The sequence below is a fragment of the Sitophilus oryzae genome, unplaced genomic scaffold, assembly GCF_002938485.1.
Source record: "Sitophilus oryzae breed Bouriz unplaced genomic scaffold, Soryzae_2.0 scaffold_682_pilon_pilon, whole genome shotgun sequence".
NCBI classification, from domain to species: domain Eukaryota; kingdom Metazoa; phylum Arthropoda; class Insecta; order Coleoptera; family Curculionidae; genus Sitophilus; species Sitophilus oryzae.
Genome location: NW_022147287.1, coordinates 1,719,711 through 1,743,384, shown reverse-complemented (window position 1 = coordinate 1,743,384; position 23,674 = coordinate 1,719,711). Strand labels below are relative to the sequence as shown.

The following is a 23,674-nucleotide window of genomic DNA, read 5'->3' as shown; positions in this document are numbered from 1 at the left end:
TTACTTTATTTTGAAGTTACAGGGCGTAGAAGTTTCATTTTTATGTCGATTTTTTCCAAAAAAATTCTTTTACTGAAGATTTCTGAATACAATTCGGACCACCCTGTATATCAGGGACTTCTATTCAAGCCTATTCAAGAATGACTATAAATCCATGAATAAAATATTTTTAGGCGTTATTGATCCAGGTTTTTTATATACGACTTTTTTGCAAGAGTTTTTCAATCGTCCGCAAATATTTTCGGTTTTGGGTCGTTTTCCCACACGAAAAGCCCAGAGATAAATCAGCCGGAAGTGAAATGAAAAATGTTAGCGGGCTGAATAATTTATTCGAAGATAAAAAGGATTTTCTCGATCTTAACATAATAAAGTTTGTTTTGTATTTCTTAAGTATTATTTATTTACAATGTTCGGATCCCTAAGCTATATGGGTATTTCGCCACTGCAAAAAAATCTACAAAATAAAATAGTTATTTTTTGTAAACGCTTCTGCGTTAATCTCAAACGGAAACTACTTGTCAGAAGTTCGGTTTACAGATATACAAATTTGCCTAACGAACAAAAAATGCTTCACGTTTCGGAAAGTTTATCTCTTTCCGTTGTCGGAAGCAAAAAAAATACAAAGAATATAGTAAAAAACTATTTAAAATATTTAAATTCAACTATTCGAGGACACTTTAGTTTTTTTTTTAAACAGATACGTCTACAAAAACCGTTGACGTTCTGTTAAAATGACATTATATCAAGTTAACCTTCAAAATTAACAATTACCTAATAAGGTAAAACCAAAAAGGCCCAAACTTTTTGTATGATTTTATTTTTAATTTTACGTATGTTATGTTCTTTAAAATCAAAAAAGCGATTGCCATACATTACTAACATCTACAGATGCATGAGCAATACATTTATTTTTATTACATTGTATTAAAAAAGCCTCTTTTATTTTTCTTTTAGAGGCTATCGCTTCTTTCATTATAATTTTGGCTTTATTAAAATTTATTCTGTGCCCTGTGTTCCATGAATGCTGACAATTGGCGATCTCCGATCGAGGCTTCGCCGATTTCCTATGTGTGTGGATGGGGAAGTCGGAGTTCGGCGACTCGATCGGCGACGAGAACGAGCGCTATAGTCTGTCCAACGAGAAGATCCTTGACAGTGATAGATGTGTCTGTCATTTTAATTTCAAAGTAGTTTATTTTATTTTACAAAGAAATAAGTTGGTACAACTGGAACGCATAGCAGGAAATATTTAAAATTTGATTGACAAGATGACAAGTGATTACTTCAAAATATTGTGAAAAAACTGTATAAAACTGAAAAAATGTAATCGAGTTATTTTATTTAATAAAAAACGGTATGTGTTAATACAAAACAAACAAGAACAAGACACTACATACCAAAAAAATATAAAAAAAGAACTATTATTTACTTTCAAGCTTTATGAAACTACCCGCATTTATGATTATATTTATCAATATAACTTATGTACAAATACAAATTTGTAATATTCCACATAAATAAATAAAACAACATAGGTAAATAAAACAAACTATTTTATTAATAATAACTCCTACCAAATTTTATACCTTAAAGGTTGATTAATTAACTTTAATCTTAATTTTTTTAAACCAGTACCTTTTGACATTATTTTTCTGCAGTACTAAAATCCATTATTTGCCTATCGTGTGATGTCGATATTTTACAGCTACTCCAGTTTTTAGTATGTGTTTAGTTTGATCCTTCTACCTTATACGAGATGCACTTATCTACGACGAAATGGTATACAAACTTTATCGATGGCAACTTCATTGGTTTAAGACTTCCTGCCTGGGCAGCGAGTATTAACCATAAACTGTGCTCTGGGTCTACAGTTAATTTTCACTCGATTTTCCTCCACTTGACTTCAAAAAGACACAAAACACACGTAATAATACGAATCAAAATGCATCATCTTCCAAAACGCAGGGTATTCAACAAAAGTTGACACAAAATTATAACCTATAATTTGGCAAGACTTTGACAAGCGTCAAAAATGACAAAAATCTAAAGGCGGGTTCATACGCTTCGGCGTCCGTTTGTCGTGCATCGTTCCATCAAACCAATAAAATTGAAATACGATCTGTCATTTTTTAAATAAACCAATAAAACTGGTTAAAAACAACAAGACACGACGCATGACGGATTTATATTTATACCCATCCATAGATAACTTAAAAATAATTAGAAACTTTTTTTAGTAAAATAAATAGATTGGTATGGGACGTCATCTGCTTTTCTTCTGTCATCGTCTGTCGAAATCTCACCTGAGAAAAAAAACAGAGTATAGTCTCTATGTTGTTGCTATCAGAGCCCGCATGTGTGGATGGAAAGGCGAAGTCCGACGGCGAAAGTGACCGTTTAGTTACAATACTCCGTGTCGTATGTGGTGAATAACCCTGTCCTGTATAATTTTCTGAGATGATTACCATATTTAACCAATACAGTTACGATTTAATTAACACTATCATGTTAAAATACCGTGCTGGCAACTGTTACTTTTGGGTCGGCATTTACACGTGTGGAAGTAAATCGCATAGGGATCTTATTAAGTCGGAGTGAGAGAAATGCGATGGTGTGCTGTTGCGGCGTTGCACAGTGCTTCGTCCCATGGACAAAAATCGAAAAAAAAGTTAAAATTTACTAATATCTGAATATGTAATTTTATACTTATAGCAATGTTCAACCATCCTGTATATTATTTTTCATAGACAGCGTTTTTTTGTTAGCAAATATTTTCACTAAAAATAAATTTTGCGATCATTATCTTATATCAGTGAAAAGAATAACATTCATAGTAGTTCTGTATATGGAGTTAAACGTTACGTACTTAATTGAAAGTCACTATGGATATTGTTAAACAAGGTATGTACTTTAAATTTATTTCTAAACAAGTTCGTTATTGTTTAGTTTTTATTTATTTTTTAAGATGATTCTTAAATGGGTATAAAAATTTTACGTTTTCAAACTTCAAAAAGGCATTAAAAAAAACATATCAAAACATATCGTATTTATTGAATATTTTTGTTGCCATATTCATACACTTTTAATTTTTGCATAGTTCACCTGCGTCTGCTTGCGACGAACTTTATTTTATAATACTTTTCAGATGGAGTAAAATTGAGATAACGAGTAAGTAATAATGAGATAACCACTTGTGCCTGAGCCCACTATGTTGGAGCGAAACGTGGCATAAAAAATGTTCCCATCTTTCAATTTATTATAAAACCTCATACCCAAGAAAACGAAAAAATAATATATGGATATGGTCTATTAAAGAGGTAACTATTAACATCCGAACCCCTCATACCAACAAAAAGAACAGTAACAACGCGAAAAAGTAACATATTGGAAAATGATGTACAGAAATAGTATGTATGGAATAGTATGTGAGGATATTTCATCTACGTGTGATTTGGATAGTATAAATTTGGAAGATTCTGTCAGCAATGATTCTTCTGAATCAGAGTAATTACGGTCTATGCATTTTGTTGTCCTAAAGTCAATTTATAGTATCTTAAGTTTTTTTTTAAATTAAATATAGCATTAATGTTTCTTTTTCATTAAAGAAAAACATTTTTATCTTATATTAGATTTATATTGTAGGAATCATGTTCTAATGTTATTCCAATTCTTTTTTATCACAGGAATTTGTTTAATACTTACACCGTTTTCACACTATAAATTATTATTTCCTTAGATGGAACAGAGCTCCAACATTTTTATTATTTATAAGATTTTTTTTCATAAACGTGGGACTAAGAACATCATCATTTAGTACAATGAGAGTACTCATCATTTGTGTCAAATAAACCTAGTTTGAATAAATTGCCTACAATAAAAGAGAAGTTTTGCATTTTTGTCCTCTAGAGCCATATGTTCGAAGCACTGTGCGTTGCCGATACGCCTTTCCCTATCAAGTAAAGTAAAATCACGATCGCAAACCGCTTATTTTTAAAAGACTTTTTTTTAAGAGATAACTAGATAAAGTCATTAGACATGTTTCTGAGCATCTGAAATGGAATTATAAGGATATCGTTAGGGTGTCATTTTTTTATAACGAGAAAACGTCAGTAATCGCGATAATTTAAAAACTCAACTTCTTAACACATAACAGGCCATAACTCAAGGATCACTTTAGATATTGAAACTTTTTTTATTTTTAAGATCGGATATTTCACAATATGTTTACATAAGAAAAATTCGATAAGGTTGTTTTTTCCATTTAAAAATTGTAAACATTCCATCCATTTACTTTTAGAGCATAGCAATTTTCAGTAATCGTGTAATTTTTTTATTGATAAAGATTTTCACATACTGTCTACAAAGAAAATATAAAGTAGAAATATTAACAAAGTTCTTGAAACAATCTATTATTTCTAATAGATTTCGAGATATCGATTTTTGAATTCATAGTTCTAATAGCGCGACCACTATCAAACACCCACTCAATTCCACTTATTTTTACCAAAAATGCAAGTGTTTCTAGCTTGCACTTAAAAAAATTCAAGCTATAGGGAAAATTACAACGACGCGTTAATAAATAAACAAATTAAGTATCACGAGACGTAATTAAATCGTGAAATTGAACGCATGACGTACACCTTTCCCTAGAACTTTAAGTACTGACAGAGGTATTGATTGGGTTGACCGGTCAACTGCGACAAATCTGCTATATCACCTTCCACGTCTCTTAGCGATGTCCACACTTTCTCGGTTTATTTCATACGTTTGGCAACATGTTTACTGTCCTCTCTTTGTTCAGTACATTATAAACGCATTGTACTCTTACATACGGAAATCTCGACCCAAGACTAACCTTTGCCAGCCCTTAGTATATCTTTATTTTATACTGTATCGTACATACACAGTACGGAACATAAAATGTTACAGTAATAAAGCTGGTAAAAGTACCTATTTACCGGACTAGGTTTGATAAAGAAAATTCGTTTTCACACTTCGCACTTTTAAACTACGTAAATTATACAGGGTAAGTTTTAAATAAGTTGCAAATATTTTCTGGGCGGTTAGATCTCGATAAAAGAAACATAATATTTTCTCTTACTACCTATGTTGCCATATTATGAAGAATTTATATTTTTTAAATAAAAGCTAAAAAAAATCCAAATTTTTTTTAAAAATGTTTTAGATTTTCAATGTTTCAGTGTTTCTGGGGTCGATATATACTACCCCAGAAATATTTGCATATATTTAGGAGCCCTTTTTATATAAATAAATAAAATTGGAACAGTTACGTTGCGCTGCGTAGATATCCTACAGAATTCTGCCCCAAATTTTATGTCAGTAGTGGAATGTTTCACCAGTAAATATAATAGTTTCCAAAACCATACATAAGCGGATTAAAAAAAACACAATTATTTAGAAACATAGGTTTTATCCAAGCACTATGAAATAAAACATTGTATGTCATTGTCCGCAATTGACTTTTACAGTATTCGTTTCGAAAATCCGTATAAATAAAAATAATCTCACTCATACTGTAAAAATTGATTTATACGGGTTTATAACGTTAATATCTATTGTTTGAGATGCATTTGCAATTTAGTTAACACTATCATGTTAAAATATATCTCTAATTCATGTCTTTTATTGTTTAATAGACTGGCGATAGGATATTGGAAGTGAGTGGTATCGATTTGAGAGAAGCGGCCCACGACAAGGCCGTCGAAGCCATAAGGAGCGCTCCCAATCCGGTCGTGTTCCTCGTTCAGTCTCTAATTCCCTGGGTAAGTACGTTCGATTCATGGCACGCGTCCTTGTCCTTTTTTATCCACCCCGTTTTTTTAGCGTCTTCCCATTCTGTTTCCCTAATGCCAGATCCACACTAAACCATCAAAACAGCAACCCAATGTTTACAATATTTGTGCAACAAAAAGGAAACATTTAAGCAACTATTTTATTTATTTTTTCTTATTATTTTGACGACGCTGATAAAAATCGAGGTATCGATGTTTTGTCTGCGTTTTATAGACATTATTGAAAATTTTATCAATAACAAGCTATCAAAAAATGAAATCGAAACTATATTACCATAGAAACGAATTTTGATTTTAAAAACTTATTTTTAACAACTGTATTTTCATGTTTTTTTTAATCTTCTCGCAAACGGTATGGACATTTTGAAAATTATAAACGGAATCAGATCAAACGGGTTTTAGAACCAGCCAAATTTTTATAAAGAATGCATTTTTCTCAAAATGTTTGTAATAAAAAAAAGTTTTTCCTCTTGTAAAAACAATCAGGGGACATACTAGAGACTAGTAGATTACTAGTACCCTACTTTTTAAATATGAAATAAAGTTTACATGTTTAGGACCAAGAAGTGAAAGACTCTTTGTTTTGAAAAGTTACTGACGCTTCTACATACAGGGTGTTTTCAGTTGTAAAAATAAGATTTGTTTTTCATATTAACATGCGTCCGATTCTGCTTTGTTTCGTAGCTACAGGGCGTTAAAGTCTTATTTTTTTCCATTTATTATAATTTTATTCGAAATGCTTTTAGCGATTCGAATGAAATTTGGAGGGTAAAAGTTGCTATTAGTGCTACATATTTTAATGCCAAAATAGTGTCGACCGATTCACCAGGGACGTGAATTTGGGTTGTTACTAGAATATTTTTTAATAAAACATGTGCGCCACTGACTTATTTTCCTCTTAGTAGCAAATTTGTGGAGGGAATTTATTGCCGATTAAAAGTTGTAAAAAAGGTGATGCGTTCACATAAATCACTCCCTAACTGCACAAGTTATTTGTTAACATAGATAATGTTTTCTGTTAATTTATTTTGTTTTATATTTTTGTGTAATCAAAAAAATCAAGACCGACATTATGTACATAGTATATTAAAGAAACAAAATAAATAATAATATATTTATAAAATTATAGTGAATTATTAAGTTTCTGAATTAATTTTTGTGTCGGAAATAAGAAATACCTTCATAAAATTCTCTAATTCAAAAGTCTTATAATGAAAATTAAAGCACCTTATCTTTAATAACATAAATATTTTGTAATTTAAACTTCATAATATACGATATTGTACAAAATTAAAAAATAATTTGAAAGACCTACTTAATTAAAACCATTTTCAAAACTGTGGGAATTTTTTCCACAGATTTCTCTAATTTGACTGGGCTAACTATAATTACTTAGTTACTTACGTTTGGCAGAAAACCTTTTAGCTAAAAAAAAGGAGACGAGAATATACGTCGATACGTCGGCAACTTTTTAAAGCAAAGGCTTTTTCATTTCTTGGTCCTAAACTCGCAAACTTTTATCATATCTAACAATAAAGACGCAAATTTACTACAATATTTTTAAATTATAAAGTAAAACAAATATGTTTAAATTTGTACTTGAGTATATTTACTTACGTTGTGCATGTATATACATACATTTTCGCTTTGATTTAATCTAGTAACATCGTGTGTTTATACGAGTATAAATTCAACTAATTTGATTATACAATAATCTAGCGGAACATACGCCCGGAACATCCCACGCTTTTGAATACATATTCTGTTTCGTTATTAGAGTAAAGCCAACAAGGGATAATAACTTGTAAAAGCGCGTGAAGTAGCAATTTAAAGTTTCTTTAGTGGAAATTAAACCCCGACGCGTGATTTATACGTGAATTCAATTTTATTCTGGTAGTTAATTATGGAGAGAAAGTTAAATCACAACTTTTGAAAATTATTACTAAAAATTATGTATAAATGAAAAAGAGCGTTTAGTAATTTACAAATTGTTACATAATTTGTAAAAAAAGTTTATTTTAACATATGAGCTAATACTTTATCCCTTCTCCATTCATGGTAATCGCATGGTATCTCCATGTTATCGACATTGACACTAAGTTTATAAACCTGACTAAATGATATTTTGGCAAAAGTTTTTAAATTTGTTGTATACTTTAAGATACCGAGCAGCTCTTCATTTTACTTTATAGAGCAAATGATTTTAACAGATATTTTATTTAGATTAAAGCTTCAAAAATTAGTTTAAACCGAATTTTATTATCGCTATGTTGGTCATATTGCGCCTTGTTCAGCAATGTTGTCCTTTTTTATTTCACAATTATCCTAGTGTGAGTCATTATTTTGTATAATATCGTGTTGTTGTTGAATCTTGTGAGTAATTCTTATGTTTTGTCTATTTTCTTATTCTTTTTTTTAAATTGCACTTTTAAGCACAAACAGTTCTTTTAGGAACTATATTTTCGTGTTTTTGTATTGCATTTCTTGAAATTTTGTGTTGAAAATATGACGAAGCATTTAAACAGTCGAAGCAAAGAGCTTGTAGCTTCCCTGGTTTTTTAAAACTATTTTGAACGAGAATGTGACAATAAAGGTCCTTTATTAGCCTTGACCGCAGCCAAAAAAGTAAGTTTGATTGATAAGCACATTATACCACTTTCAAAGTTAGTTTATGTTAAATTCTATGATTATTAGTTTGTGCATTAATAGCACCCTCTTATTTGTTATTACCACTTATGGCCTTGTAAGATGTACAGTAATAAATAAATAACCCATAATAACGCTTATAATAATCTTCATAATGGACTAGTTTTTGCCAATATGTAATAAGTAAAATAAGCTATAAAACATATAAATCAAATAATCACTAAAATATTAGTTATTAAATTAAAAATAAAACATAAAACTCTTTAAAAAATGATATAATAAATATGTTGTTTTTCAATTTTATATTAAGTTCCATCTCATAAAATCCATCACAATCTGGCAGCGCTGTCGCCATCGCTTGTCACTTAAAGTTGATGACGTGCATCGGAAATTGTTTTGCGATTACATATTTCACACATTCCAATGATATGTTTTTCTATATCTCTTACAGTGTTTGTACCTATATAACTTGCATCTTTGTATAATCTGAAGTCATTATTTTTACTAAAAAGTTTTTACAAAGAAATGCTAATCAGATACCAACATGTTATGCATTCTCTTTATCTAATTCCCATTGCAACTCGTTAATTGTATAGCATAGCTAGCATTAGTTAAGAAAAAAGACAACATATAATTTATTCTACTTAGGTATGATTTTTTTTGAAAAATATTTTCTCGTTACAGGTAAGCACTGAAAACGAAAACAATTTACCAAACAACGAAAACGATTGTCAATCGCCATCTCCGGTATCCAACAAGGAAAAAATCGCATCAAACAAGAACTATTTGGAAAATCACGATGACAACGAAAATGTGAGAGTTAGTGAAACAAAGGAAACAGGTTAGTTTTAAATACTAAACACTTTGATTCACAGAACTCAGACTTACACTCACTACATATTAATGTGTAGATTTAATTTTAACTTTTTAAGCTTATACTTTTTAGTATACGATCATTCCCAATGTTTAGAAAACACAATTAAAATTAATAGAATATCTTAGCAACAGCATGTGTTGGTCAATTGGATCCATAGAGAAAGCCTAATATTTAGCTTATAAAACAATCAAATTTTGATTTCTAACCCCAATTTCCCTTGACGGAAGATAATCAAGAGCGAAAATGACAATTTTCGCAAATTTTGAAGTATAATTAGTGGAAAAGTTAAATGTTTATATACAGGGTTGTTCACCACATACGACACGGAGTATTGTAACTAAACGATTAGATTATTACAAATTGTACGTTTTGGGTTCGTTGAAGGACTATTAGAGCTACAATTTAAAAATATTTTTACAAGATACAGAGTGTCCCAAATAGGTAAAAAATATTATAGTTGTATTTTTTTAAATAGAACACCCTGTATATTATTCTATTTTTAGATTCTACGATTGAAATAGAGATAAATTTGATTAAGGTTTATCACACCTAAACCTTACCGTTTTTGAAATATTTTCAATTTTATGAAATTGCAGTAAAAAATTTAAGGCTTTATTTCTCCAAGGGTATCAAAGTTTTTGATACTACATATTTACTGAAGATTATTTATTGATCAGATATTGTGTTGCAATAATAAAAATTTTACTACCTTATACAGAGTGTCCAAAAATTTATATTAAATAATTACTAGCTTTAAACGGCAATAACTTGTTTAATTTAAATAGAACACCCTATATATTTTACGTGAATCAGATGCACAATGTAATTGTCTATCAAATTGTATTGTTCCATTTTTTACCCACCTCTTCAAGTTTTCATAGAAAATGCATTTTCTTATAATTTAGACCTCATTTATCGCTATACCCATGGAATATTGACATTTTAGCTTATTTTTAAAGATATAACAAATTTTCAAAGGGTACAGATACTAATATTGTCGATATATCTAGTTCGCTTATTTAATTAAAAAATAAAAAAACTGTTTAAATATTTTTTGTTAAAGAGGACCGATTAATATGATCCCAGTATTCAAACTACATTATTTGACTGTTTACGTTGTAGTAATAATTGCTCCAAATACTAAAAAATTGAATTTTGTGTGTGTATTAGACAGTGTGGTAAAAAGCAACACCTTATAGATTTTACTTCATTTATTAACGAATGTTTATTTATAAAAACACACGTTCATTTTTATGACTTATTATTATATTGATTTCTGAGCCAAATCCACATTCATTTAGAATAATGTTTTAATTAAAACAATTTATAAGTATGTAATTAACTAATTTTTGGTGTTTTTGGTAGGAAATAATGATGGTATATTTAATTGGTATACTCTTTTATAAATATTTAAATAGTTTATTTTGTATGCCAATGGGCTTGCAATATTTACCACCTGTACATTTTGTACATATTATGGTGCTATAAAAAAATCTGAAATGTCAATATTCCATGGGTATAGTGATAAATGAGGCCTAAATTATAAAAAAATCAATTTTCTACGAAAACTTGAAGAGATGGGTAAAAAATGGTATAATAAAATTTGATAGACAATTACATTGTGCATCTGATTTACGTAAAATATATAGGGTGTTCCATTTAAATTAAACAAGTTATTGCCGTTTAAAGCTAGCAATTATTTAATATAAATTTTTGGACACTCTGTATAAGGTAGTAAAATTTTTATTATTGCAACACAATATCTGATCAATAAATAATCTTCAGTAAATATTTGGTATTAAAAACTTTGATACCCTGGGAGAAATAAAACCTTAAAATTTTTACTGCAATTTCATAAAATTGAAAATATTTCAAAAACGGTAAGGTTTAAGTGTGATAAACCTTAATCAAATTTACCTTTATTTCAATCGAAAAAACCAAAAATAGAATAATATACAGGGTGTTCCATTTAAAAAAATATAACTATAATATTCTTTACTTATTTGGGACACTCTGTATCTTGTAAAAATATTTTTAAATTGTAGCTCTAATTGACCTTCAACGAACCCAGAACTTACAATTTGTAAAAATCTAATCGTTTAGCTACAATACTCCGTGTCGTATGTGGTGAACAACCCTGTATATATAAGTTTTTCTACTAATTGTAAATGGCTACCACTAATTTTGACGTTCTGAATGCTTACATTGAAATTAAAGGAACAAACTTCTACGCTAATTAAAACCACTAATTTAATCCACGAATTGCGAGGTTCTGAATAAAGCTTTACTATTGATCTAACAATGCCATACTCAATTCTTGGCATTCATGACTTCATTTAGATGTTATATGAATATTAATGATGTTTTATTATTTACAGAACATATTAGCAGTGCAAATAAAGATGTAATTTTGATAGAAATTACAAATGAGCCCTCGAAAAGTCCAGTTATCGTAGACGAATCTGCCAGTGACGATGAAGAATTTGACACCATCGAGCTGGAAGGGAGGACGGTGTCATCCAAGGGCCAGCAGGTAGGCAAATTTAAGAAAAAAATATGTAAATAAAGGCAAAATAAAACACTAAATCACCACAATACACCAAAACATTTTTACTTTTACACTGAACGCGCGTTTCGGTAATCATGTCAGCATCATACTAATGTTAGTATGTGACATAAAGTAACTTTTTTTTTATTTTTTCCGATAAAAAAGTTATAGGGGTGAGTTTCTTTTGATAAACACCTGTTCCAATACAACTTTTCACTTTCAGATTGACAGGGCTAGTGCGGCTAACGTCAGGAGAAGCAAAGAAGAGATTGATGCAGATAAAGATGAAGAAGATGACTTTGGATATACGCCAAGTAAGTACGAAAATTATATTATATTGATTTTCATTATTACTTTCTGATAACAAAAAAGTAAATATTATGTTTGAGCTGTTATGAAAATTTAGGTTATTGATTATTAAATTAATCTGTTTGGTTTAATTAAACGATAATAATATAATCAATTATTGAAAGTCATCAAATTAAATAAAATGACCTTTAAACTATAAATCAAATATACGAATTTATCCCATAACCTTTTAACATCTATAAATATACGGAAATTCGATTTGAGTGTGATTATATAATGCAATATTAAATTAAATAAATTACAGAAATAAAGCGGGATGTATATGGATTTAATTTAATCGAATAATGAAATTGCTCAATATTAAGCTGGTGAATATTTCAACTATTTTATTTTTATAGTACCTAATGGTGCTACTGGATATATTAAATTTTATAATTTAGTTTATTATTATAAAATTTACGATTGTTCGCTTTTTGACTTGTCAACATCCGACTAGAATATAATTAAAATAATATTTCATATAAAAATTTATAAAAATTTTTTGACATTTTTAATTATGAAAATAGCATTTTAATTTTCAATCTAGAGTGTCATGGCCATAAATCTAAAGATAATTTGACTCGTAATATCAATTATATGTATAGTGTAGAATGTTTAGGAAGGGAGTTAATCACTGCGACCTTACAGATCTTTTGTGTGTTCCCTTTCTTGAGTTATAACAAGTTATAACTCATCATACAATCTCAGGCCTTTAACAAAAGCCAGTATCTGAGACGGCTTCACAGAGGCCAGCTATCCATCCTCGACATCAGCCGTACCAAAGTTCATGTCACGAACGGTCGTCGTCTCGGCGCACTCAGTGATAAGGTGTTCTGGTATTTCCCCATTTTCCCTACAGAATCTGAATTTGGCGTTGTTTCACAGTTTCAGCCTACTGAGGTGTTCGTCGAGGAGACAGAGTCCTGTTAGAAACCACGTGACAATCCGAAGGTTGTTTTTACTTCTTCTTCTTCTAATGCGAATCCATTAATGGATGTTTGCGATAACATTTTCCATCGCTTCTCTATTCCTGGCGGTGTTTATTAACGACTGTACATCGTGTTGGCCTGTCCACTGGCTAACATTCCTCAGCCAAGACATTTTCTTCCTTCCGATACCCCTCCGGCCTTCGATTAACAGATGCAAGAATTGATATTTGGGGTTTCGCATTATGTGCCCCAGGTATGCGGTTTTTTTCTTCTTAATCAATTCAAACAATTCGCGCTGTTTGTTGACACGTCTCAGAACTTCCTCATTTGTTAACTTAGCCGTCCAAGGTATCTTCAGAATTCTGCGATATAGCCACATCTCGAAAGCCTCTAGTTTATTAATGGCAGCTGCTTTCAATGTCCAACCTTCCATACTATAAAGGAGCACCGACCACACATAACACTTTACGAATCTTAAAATCTGAGGTTAAGGTCAAAATCAGAACAGACAAGTACTTTTCGGAACCTCAAGAATGCCTGCCGAGCTTGTTCGATGCGACATTTAATTTCCTTGTCTGATGTCCAATCTTCGGAGAGCCAGATGCCCAAGTACTTAAATTTATCTACCCTGTTTTTACTTAAATCAAGGAAAATATTTGATTTTTCTCGGTTGTAAGTTCTGAGGAACTTTTTCGAGTGTCTTAGACCGCTGGAGGACACCCATTCCATGTTACAGATGAAGCTTCCCGGTTCTTGAGTTCCGCTTTCAGTTGGTTCCCGCTTGGAAAATAGAACGGTTCTGGTCCAGTTAGTGGAGTGTCCGCTCCTTTTTTAGCTAGATTATTTGCTTTTTCATTGCCTTCTATGCCCTGGTGAGCGGGTACCCAGAGTAGGAGGACTTTATTTCCTTTGCCTAATTTGTTCTGCTTCTCTAGGCATTCTTTGACCAACTTCAAATTGACGGTTACTGAGTTGATCGCGTTTAGTGGTGCTTTGCTATCAGATAAAATGTCTATTTCCTGTTTTCGATAGTTCCTATCTAAGATAAATTGTACGCATCTTTCAATAGCGTAAATTTATGCCTGAAGGATGCTGGTGCAGGTGCCCATTGATTCGGAGTATCTAGTTTTCGGCCCAAATACTCCTATCCCTGCTTTGATTTTGGAAGCATCAATATACCATGGTATGATCTTTTACATGCTGAGCAAACGTTTCTTTCTTCCCAATCCTTTTTATTACTCAATACTACAGTGCGGTGTTTCTCAAAGTTGTAAATGCTTTGTATGTCATCCACTGGGAGTTGGAGAAGTGGAATTTTCTTGTTGAGAATGTTCCAAGCCCCTGACCTGAAAATTCTCCCAGTACTGTTTCCGTCAATGACCATTCTAATCAATGTCGCATTGGCATAACTACCGACGACAATGTGCAGTGGTGTTAGGTCTAGGACATTGCTGCTGCTGAACATGTTCTTATAGCACCTGTGATGCAGATACACAGTGTACAGTCTCTGTAATTTGCACAGGTTTTGATCAATTATACAGGGTGAGTCATAAATAAGTGCAAATATTTTCAGGGGTGGTATATTTCGACCCCAAGAACACGTCTGTGAGTTTTTTTCGCAAAAAAGATGTTGAAAATCGTGCATTTTTTTTTAATTTTCCTGTATATTTTTCGAAAACTTTTTAGAACTGCCTGTTCACCGCAAATTTCCCTACGGTTTAATTTCTTAATCTCTAATATTACCATAGTTACGGCTTTATTCCATGGTTACGGCACTAAAAGGGGGACAAATACAGGAAAAATCCGGCGACTCTCAAATTTTTTTCAAATAGAATCATTTTTTAAAAATTTTCAAACTTAAATAACTTCGTTATTTTGGACTTATCTAAAAATGGTAAAGAGAAAATATGTCTCTTTTATCGAGATCTACCAGCCCTGAAAATATTTGCACTTATTTAAGACTCACCCTGTATAGTAACAAATCACTGGTAAAAAAATTCGGGTTTTATATAAAAAAATACAGAAGTTATAGGTGCGAGCCACTTTTGAAATAAACTTGGTATGTAAAAACATATGTAAATATTTAATATTTAGTAAATTATTCTACCTGAAATCTTCGACGAAGACATATAAAAAGCCTAACGATCCATTTTACCACTAAAGACAGCTGAAATGAGGCCAAAAACAAGGAGTTCGACGTAAAATTCCCAGCGCGTCTCTCTTTTAACAGATAACTGTAATGATTCGCCTTCGGAATATTAAAACGTCATCGGATCGACTTGATAGATCGGATATCCAGTCGAAAGCTGTCGAAATTTTCGCCTATTTTCGTTTGGGAGGGGAAGATTTGAGAGGAAATTTCGTATTTCCGCTTTGTTGGGCCGTCAGGCATAATGATTCAGTATTAAAACTAAAAGAATTTCGGTCTTCCATTATTTTTGTTTTGTCTTTATTTATTTTGCTTACACAACGTTTTGGTCAGAAGTATCACTGTGTTATCAAGTTTGAACTAAACTAAATCCTAAAACTACTGAGCTTATATACTAGAGCCGAGCATTCACTCGTGAATTAGTTGGGTGCAGTCAAGCATGAAGTTCTCCACTAAAAACAGCTGCATTGGAGCGTTTTATATGTCTTTGCAATATTGTTGAAATTTCCATACTTGGATTGCTAACGATTTTATTATTTTTAGAAATGAATAGGGTCTCTTTAAATTTGCGCTTTTTCCAATGGGGTTCTTTGTAGACTACCCGGGCTTCCGACCATTTTATGTTGTGGTGCTTAGATCACAGATGATCTGCAGTGCCCGACTTCATTTTTTCACCTCTTTGCGTATGATTTTTATGTTGATCAAGTCGTACATGTAGAGGAAGTGTTGTCTCTCCAATATACGACTCACCGCACTCGCAAGGTACCTGGTAGATGCACTCTTTCCAGTGGCGGCTCGTGACCTTTACACTAGACAGTGCTGCATAATTGCAAAAAATAAATATCAAGATTTTATCAAGTTTAAAGACTTACCGAGTGATGAATTCCCAAACGGCTTAGCTAGTAGAATAAAATAATGTTCTTGGTATAGATGAATGAGATTTAGCACAAAAGTCACAATTAACAAAATAACAGTTTTATAATAAGACGCACAAATATTAGTTATTTCTCGTTTTCTTAAAAATTAACTCGATCCGTCTGTCCTTTTGTTTGGCAAACTTGTCAATCACACGTTCATTAAAGTCTGATATGGACCGAATTAGTCTTTGCTCGATTGTAAGGCATGCTAAAGCATTTAGTCTCTCTTGGCACATCGTACTTCTTAAAAACGTTTTAATACGATTTAATGTAGAGAAGTCTCTCTCGGCGTCTACGGTAGTCATTGGCATAGTAACAAGAATTTTTAATAATTTTATCACTTCTTTAAATACCTCTTGAAGATTGTTACTAACTAGAAAGTTAAGTAGCACAGCACATGACGAAAAGTTTCTATCTTCTTCACTGGAGTATAAAACAGTTAATTCTGTTTTTAGCCTCTGCTTTTCTAAAAAGGGGTATGATTTCATGGTTTCTGTGAAATAGTCTTGGGGGAAGGTCAAATCATACCATTCGAATTTTTCGCAAATCAACAGGTTTGCAGCATTTAGTTGGTCAGTATATTGAAATCGGTCTTCGGCAACATTAATTATAACATCACAAACCTCAGTAGCTGATATTTTCCAAGTCTCATCATTAAATTTTAATCTTTTCGTATCGATGATATTTTCAAACGATTTTGCTTTTTCCATAATTTCATGCATTTTCTGGTTTTTGATTGTGGTTATATTTTCCTTAAATAATTTCAAGCAGCGACTGATTTCAACGGAGTCTATAATTCTTTTTTGTAGTTCGTTATACAAAATATCTACATGAGGCATAATGTAGTGAAATAGGGTAAGCCAAAAGACAAACGATCTTTCTTGCAATAGTCTTCTTATTGCTCCTGCCTGATTTTTTGTCGTAGTATTTAATACCAGATGTTTCTTCGATTTCTTCCATACATTCTATCAAATCTTCCCTATATTCAAAAACAACATTTACTGTGCGGCTTTTAAAATTCCATCTAGTGGGCACAGATCTTGGAATTCTACGCCCAACTACTTTATTCAAAAAATGGACTCGTTGACTAGAGTTAGAAAAAAATATTGGTATTTCAGAGAGGTTTCCAAAGAATATCCGAACATCACTGTTTTGAGAGGCTGCTTGTGTCATTATTAAATTTAACTTGTGTGCATAACAATGCACAAAATGAGCTAAGGGATATTTTGCCTTAATTTTAGCCTGAACTCCTCCATGTCTCCCGCTCATTACTGCTGCACCATCGTACGATTGAGCAATCATTTTATTTGGATTTTGCCCTACCAAGGGTTGGAGTTCATTTAAAATGAGGGAGCTAAGCGAATCAGCTGTTTGTTGAGCGCTGGTAAAAAAGCCCCAAAATCGCTCAACTGCTGTGCATCCTTTAATATAACGAAAAACCAGAACTGTTTGAAGTTTTGAAGAAACGTCGGTGGTTTCGTCGGCCATAACCCCCAAGAAATCTGCATCATGTATTTCCCTGGTAACTGTTTCTCGATAAACTTCGAAAATGCAGTCTAGTAAATCGTTCTGGATTTCTTTTGATGTTCCTTTAAAAACAGTAGAGGATTCTAAATGTTCTTTTAATGTTTTATCCAGTTCAGCAGTATAATTGATAAGACCTAGAAAAATTCCAGGATTTTTTGAAGTTTCACGTTCATCGTGGCCTCTTAATCCAAGCTCAAACATGCCGCAAAATTTTATAGCATCTATAATTTTTGAAAGCACTAACCTGTTTTTTGCAACTTTTTCATTATGAACAGCTATATTTTGCCAAAATGCCGTGTCAAGTTGTTCTTGTATATTCACTTTTCCTAACAAGGCAAAACGCATCTCATTACTTATGTGTTGTTTTGAATTTTCATGAGCCTTAGCCTTTTCACTTAAATGCGTTAAGTCACTAACACCATGGCTTGTCCAATGCACATCACCACCAAACAGTACACAAGTAAAACAAAATAATTTATGTTTAATGTCACAACCGCAAATCCAATTGTACTTAGAATAAATGTTTACGTTAAATTTTCTAATGTAGGTTTTGCCGCGGCTTTTCGAAGAACACTCTATATTTAATTCCGGTTTTGGACGTCCAGTTTCTTTAATTTCTAATTTTTCGTCCATCGACAAACGCGAAAAGTCTTTATATTTTATAGGAATTTCCATAATTTAATTTGGAATCGATTTCAAACAAAACTTTATGCACTTATAACCTGTAACTGTCACACGTTCGCTAAGGACTAAGTCCAGAAACAAATATTTTTAGGGGGTGAATTCATCAATTAATTCGCCAAAGTATTCTTGAGTGAACTATTTGTGTTGTCTTGAGTGAAAAAATTAACCTATGTTCAAGAATACATCACCCGGACCCCGAAAAGTGCAGCACGAATTTAATAGTTTCTGCTTCTCCGATTGGTCAACTCAAGGCCAAATTTGCATGTGCTCCCATTATTTTTCGTAAGTGTGACGTAGGACTATCGGCTGTGAACGAGCCTATGACGCGTGTCGAGCGGAGCTGATTTGCTGATTCCGTAGTCGGGCGATAGAGGGTGGTATAATCGACGGATGGACAAAGCCAACGAGTTTGAATATACAGAGAACTATTCAAGAATTTCAAGATAAATAAAAATAATATAGGTAGTTTAAGTATGAATCAGAAAATTAGGTATCTATTAGGAAAGAAAATTGTGGCGGTGTTTTCAGCCAGTGCTGCAGCTCTGCAGCTCTTATTAAGAAACCGCCACTGACTCTTTCTCTTGTTTTGATGATTCCGGTTTTGTTTTTGTTAAGACACTTATCAGAGTAGTCCCAGACTTAAGAACAGTTTTAATTTTGTCCTAGTTAGCTTTTCTGCCTGATCTTCTTCGATGTTCCTTTTACATATGGAATGGTCAAGAGAGATAGAGAAAGAGTCTGAGGAGGATGCTCTCTCTCTCTCTTGACGATTCCATATGTGTTTGTCTCTGACTGTTTTTTATATCTGAGACTACTATAAGAAGTGTCCTAACAAAAACAAAACCGGAATCATGTATACAGGGTGGTCCAAACTGTATTCCGGAAACTTCGGCAGCATATTCTGCAAATAAAAATATGTAAAAAAGTTCGTATAAATATATGTCCTAAAATGCTTAGTTTCGGAGATACAGGGTGTAGAAGATTTTGCATTTTTATTTCGATTTTTTTCAAATAATTTTTGAAGTAACGTCAATATTTGGATGAAAATTCGTGTCTGGGAGTTTTTTGACATAAGAAATTTGATTTTAATGCCAATATGACTCCTCTTCGTAGGCGGCGCCAACATCATGTATTTTAACTGTTTTGAAGAGTAATAACTTTTGGTCCGTACCTGTATAAAACTACTGAGTCAAAAAATATTAATTTCCATGATTTTTTACGTAAAAAAATGTCTCTTGGTAAAAATCGCTACGAGCAGCCGTTCTCAAGATATTTAGAATGGGAACAGTCAATACATGTCATTATTGACAAAAAATAAACATGTTGAGTTATTTGATTTTTCTCGGTAGTTATTTGACTAAAAGGAGTTTGGAACTTTTTATTTTTTTAAAATAACAGTAAATTTTTCTTCGAAAAAATGTTGATAAAACAGTTTCTGTTGAACTTTTGACACAAAAAGATTTAAAATGTATGATTTTAGTCTAATTAAAGTATTTAGTCAATATGTTTAATTTATGTCAATGATGACAGGTATTTATAATTTCGATTCCAAATATCTCGAAAACTATTACTCGTAGCGATTTTTACCAAGATACTTTTTTTACATAAAAAAACGTCGCAAATGAATATTTTTTTCCTCAGTCGTTTTATACAAGTATGGACGAAAAGTTATTACTCTTCAACCCAGTTAAAAAATATGCAGGTGGCGCCCTCTACAAGTAGGAGTCATAATGCCATCAAAATCAAATTTCTTATGTCAAAAAACTCCCAGGCACCAATTTTTATCCAAATATTGACGTTATTTCAGAAATTATTTGGAAAAAATCGAAATAAAAATTAAATTTCTACACCTTGTATCTCCGAAACTAAGCATTTTAGGACATACAATTATACGAACTTTTTTACTTATTTTTATCTGCAGAATATGCTACCGAAGTTTCCCGAATACAGTTTGAACCACCCTGTATATTACATCTTTTTTATTTGGTTTATATCGTTTAAGCAAGTTAATAAAGTATTGTTTGAACATATTTTTTCTCAATCACATAAAATTTTAATAAGATCTATTTAAAATTGTACTGTGGTTAGAAGAGTTTAGATGTCTAATCGTAAAGTAGTTTATTTGTCGGTCTTCTGTAAACATCTGAAGCAAGTTTACTTTAAAACTTAAAAAATAAAATATGTTTTTATTCTAATTTTTGAGCGACAAAAGTAACAGAAATACGATTGCAGAAAATATCAATTTTTCTTGACGTTTTCAATAACCACCACACATCAAAATGATTCTATTTACATCAGAAAATTTAATATCGCCAAGTTCGTCCTTCTGTCGCGCGCGTTCGAAAACAAATTTTCCAGTTTGAGTCCCCGATTCTCTCGGAATTTCTCCCGTTTTCGCTGTCTGGAAGACAACGAAATCAGGAAAGCGAGCGGCAGACATCCCAGAACGGGGCGTCCCAACAACAGCGATAAGTAATCTGGTTCCCTGGCGTGGCGTGTTTCGTCTAAATTACGTAATTATAAATTTATTCGTTTGCAGACGGGTTCGGGAGAACGAGGAATGCGGGAAATGTAGTTGTTGTGTGGGAGCTGAGTGAAATGTTGCCGTTTAGTTCTCCTGATAAAATTTTCTTACAAAAATACTTAAGAACGTTTACATAAATATTAAATTTTAAATACATTTGTTCAAAAAAATGTTTATTTAATTCTAAGACATGTTTTACAGGTATATGATTTTTTATTCACTAATTGTAGCTTAAAAATTAATCATCACTGTGGTACAATTAACGAGAGTTGCAATGGGAATAAAATTAGGAATCATTTTAAATACATATATGATAAAGAATATTCATAATATATTATTATCTGATCGTCAGTTCTTTGTAAAACCTTTTGCACTTGCTCTAACAAAATATCTGGCCCAATTAATCGTGTTTATGATTTTTATATTTAAATATTAAGAAACAATAAGTTTTATATACAGGGCGATTCACGGCCATGTCCCGTTAGACGTTTATGGAGAACCGGTGAACCGGTTTTTGAAAATTTGGATTTTTGCATAAAGGCACCTGCTCCATCTGTCTAAATTATTTTCAGCATTACACTGTTGCCGCTTCATGCTAAAAGAAGATCTTCGTTATTTTAAATGGAACACGCGGTATATTATTACATTTTTTTAAAAAATATTACTTTGATATCTCATAATTTTTATATTATACTAACCTATACCTATCTTTTTAATTAAAATAAGTCTCACACATAACAATTCTTGAAAAAAGCCTTGAAATCTGATGGCAATTACCTAATGAGGTAAAATCAAGGAGCTTCAAATGTATATGTAAGTTTATTTTTTACTAAGATTAATGTTATACATTGTTCGAAAAACTAAGAAGCGATCGCCATACGTTAATATCTACAGATGTCGGATGCCTCAGCTATAGTTTACTGCATTTGTTAATTTTGATTGCACTTTCAAACAACAAAATAGTAATAAACGATATACTTCGTCCATTATTCTTTTCGTACGTTCCAATTGCGGGTGGCGAGTTGAACAGCACGGGAAGAAGCGCAAATAGGGAAAGCCTCGTTGCCGGCGCAAATAAATTGGGTTTATTACGCGCCATTATCTAGAACAAACATCGACGAGCGATAGGGAAAATAACGAACACGTTTTTCTACGCCCACGTAAAGAGAAAACTCGACCGGGCGAGCGGCCGCCGACGACTTGTAAATTATTTCCCGGGGGAGTTTCCCGCTGCGCGTTCCCATTTCACCGCTTTCCCAGTTATCGCCATAACCGGCTGGCAGAAAGAAATCTAGCTTGTGGTATTAAGGTACTGATACAATATGGCGCTTGACCGGTTAAACTGACAAATTAAAATACTGTCGTCTTTAGGGATTTTTGCCTAGAACAGTTGTATTAAGTAATCTTTTTAATTAAGGCTGTTATAAAACAACATTATTTATAAAATAAAGAAAACGTGTGTGCACTAGTGGTGCAAAGATTAAACCAGTCGTTCATTTGAACGAGTACAAGTACACTGTTTACAAGTTTATTTAAACATTTATCAGAGTAAATGATAAGGATAAATTCCTTCGACCAATTCGCTGTTTTTTCTTATTATTTCTAGATGTTTACGCATTTTTTCACTTGCCACAAGATTGAACGATCAGGTGCGGTAGTTGCTAGATAGCTGTTCTGTGACTTTTGCGTTGAAGTTCTTCTCAACTTGCAGAAAAAGTGGAAATAATCAAACTTTATTTTAAAAATAAACTTTATTTTACTTTATTTTAAAACGTCTTCGTTGAGTACTTGTACCAACTGAATTTTGTACGGGTGGAACTTGTGTTTTTTTAATATCCTTTGGACGCTTGTACGATTCACGCCGGTCTCATTGGCTAATTTCCTTGTACTCAGCGTACTATCTATGGCACTCATCTCATGTACTATCTTGACCCAATACGAATACCTCCATAGCTTCATTTACTACAGGATTTTCCCTCTGCCTCTTTTTATTCATAACGGAACCAGTTTCGCGAAATTTTGCTACTAACTCGCGAACAATTTTGCCATAAAGGTGTTTGTCAGGATGGCGTTCATTGAATATCTGCGCAAACCAATTGCCATTCATTATTTTTAAAATAAGATTCGATTATTTCCACTTTTTCTGCAAGTGAGTACACCATAATTGTTAAAACGTTTAACGATATTGAGAAGAACTATTGAGAAGAACGCACAAGTCAAAGAACAGCTATCTAGCAACTATCGCACCTGATCGTTCAACCTTGTGGCAAGTGAAAAAATGCGTAAACATCTAGAAATAATAAAAAGAAACAGCAAATTGGTCGGAGGAATTTATCCTTATCAATTACTCTGATACATGTTTAAATAAACTTTTCAAATTTCAATCCTTCATATTTTCTCAATGACTCGACGATTTTCAAAAACGAAAATAGAAAGCCCTTTTCATTGCGGTACCACTTGACCTCCCTTCCCATTTGAAAAAAATTGGGGGATGACACCCCCGCTTGGAGGGTTGAAGATTTTGCAATCATTTTTGGGGCAAAAGTTGTCCCCCTCACAAACAAAATTGACGTGTTTTTGAATTTTCTGAAAAAAATATTACCTTGGCCGGAACGTTTTGCCTTGCGGAACGTTTTCGATGGGCCACCCTGTATGATTATTAAATCGGAATTAAAATATACTCTAAAAGTATTAAATTGGTATTGAGAATTC

At 32.2% G+C, this 23,674-nt stretch overlaps 1 protein-coding gene across 1 annotated transcript in view; it reads left to right on the top strand.

Annotated features, from left to right (window-relative positions):
- The window catches only part of LOC115888072, a 417,007-nt gene that overhangs the window by 184,983 nt on the left and 208,350 nt on the right, over window positions 1-23,674 (top strand). The window contains exons 18-21 of the mRNA XM_030907644.1: window positions 5,658-5,783; window positions 9,144-9,300; window positions 11,715-11,869; window positions 12,108-12,198. Of these exons, the coding sequence (XP_030763504.1) occupies window positions 5,658-5,783; window positions 9,144-9,300; window positions 11,715-11,869; window positions 12,108-12,198 (529 nt within the window). The remainder of the gene's footprint in view (window positions 1-5,657; window positions 5,784-9,143; window positions 9,301-11,714; window positions 11,870-12,107; window positions 12,199-23,674) is intronic.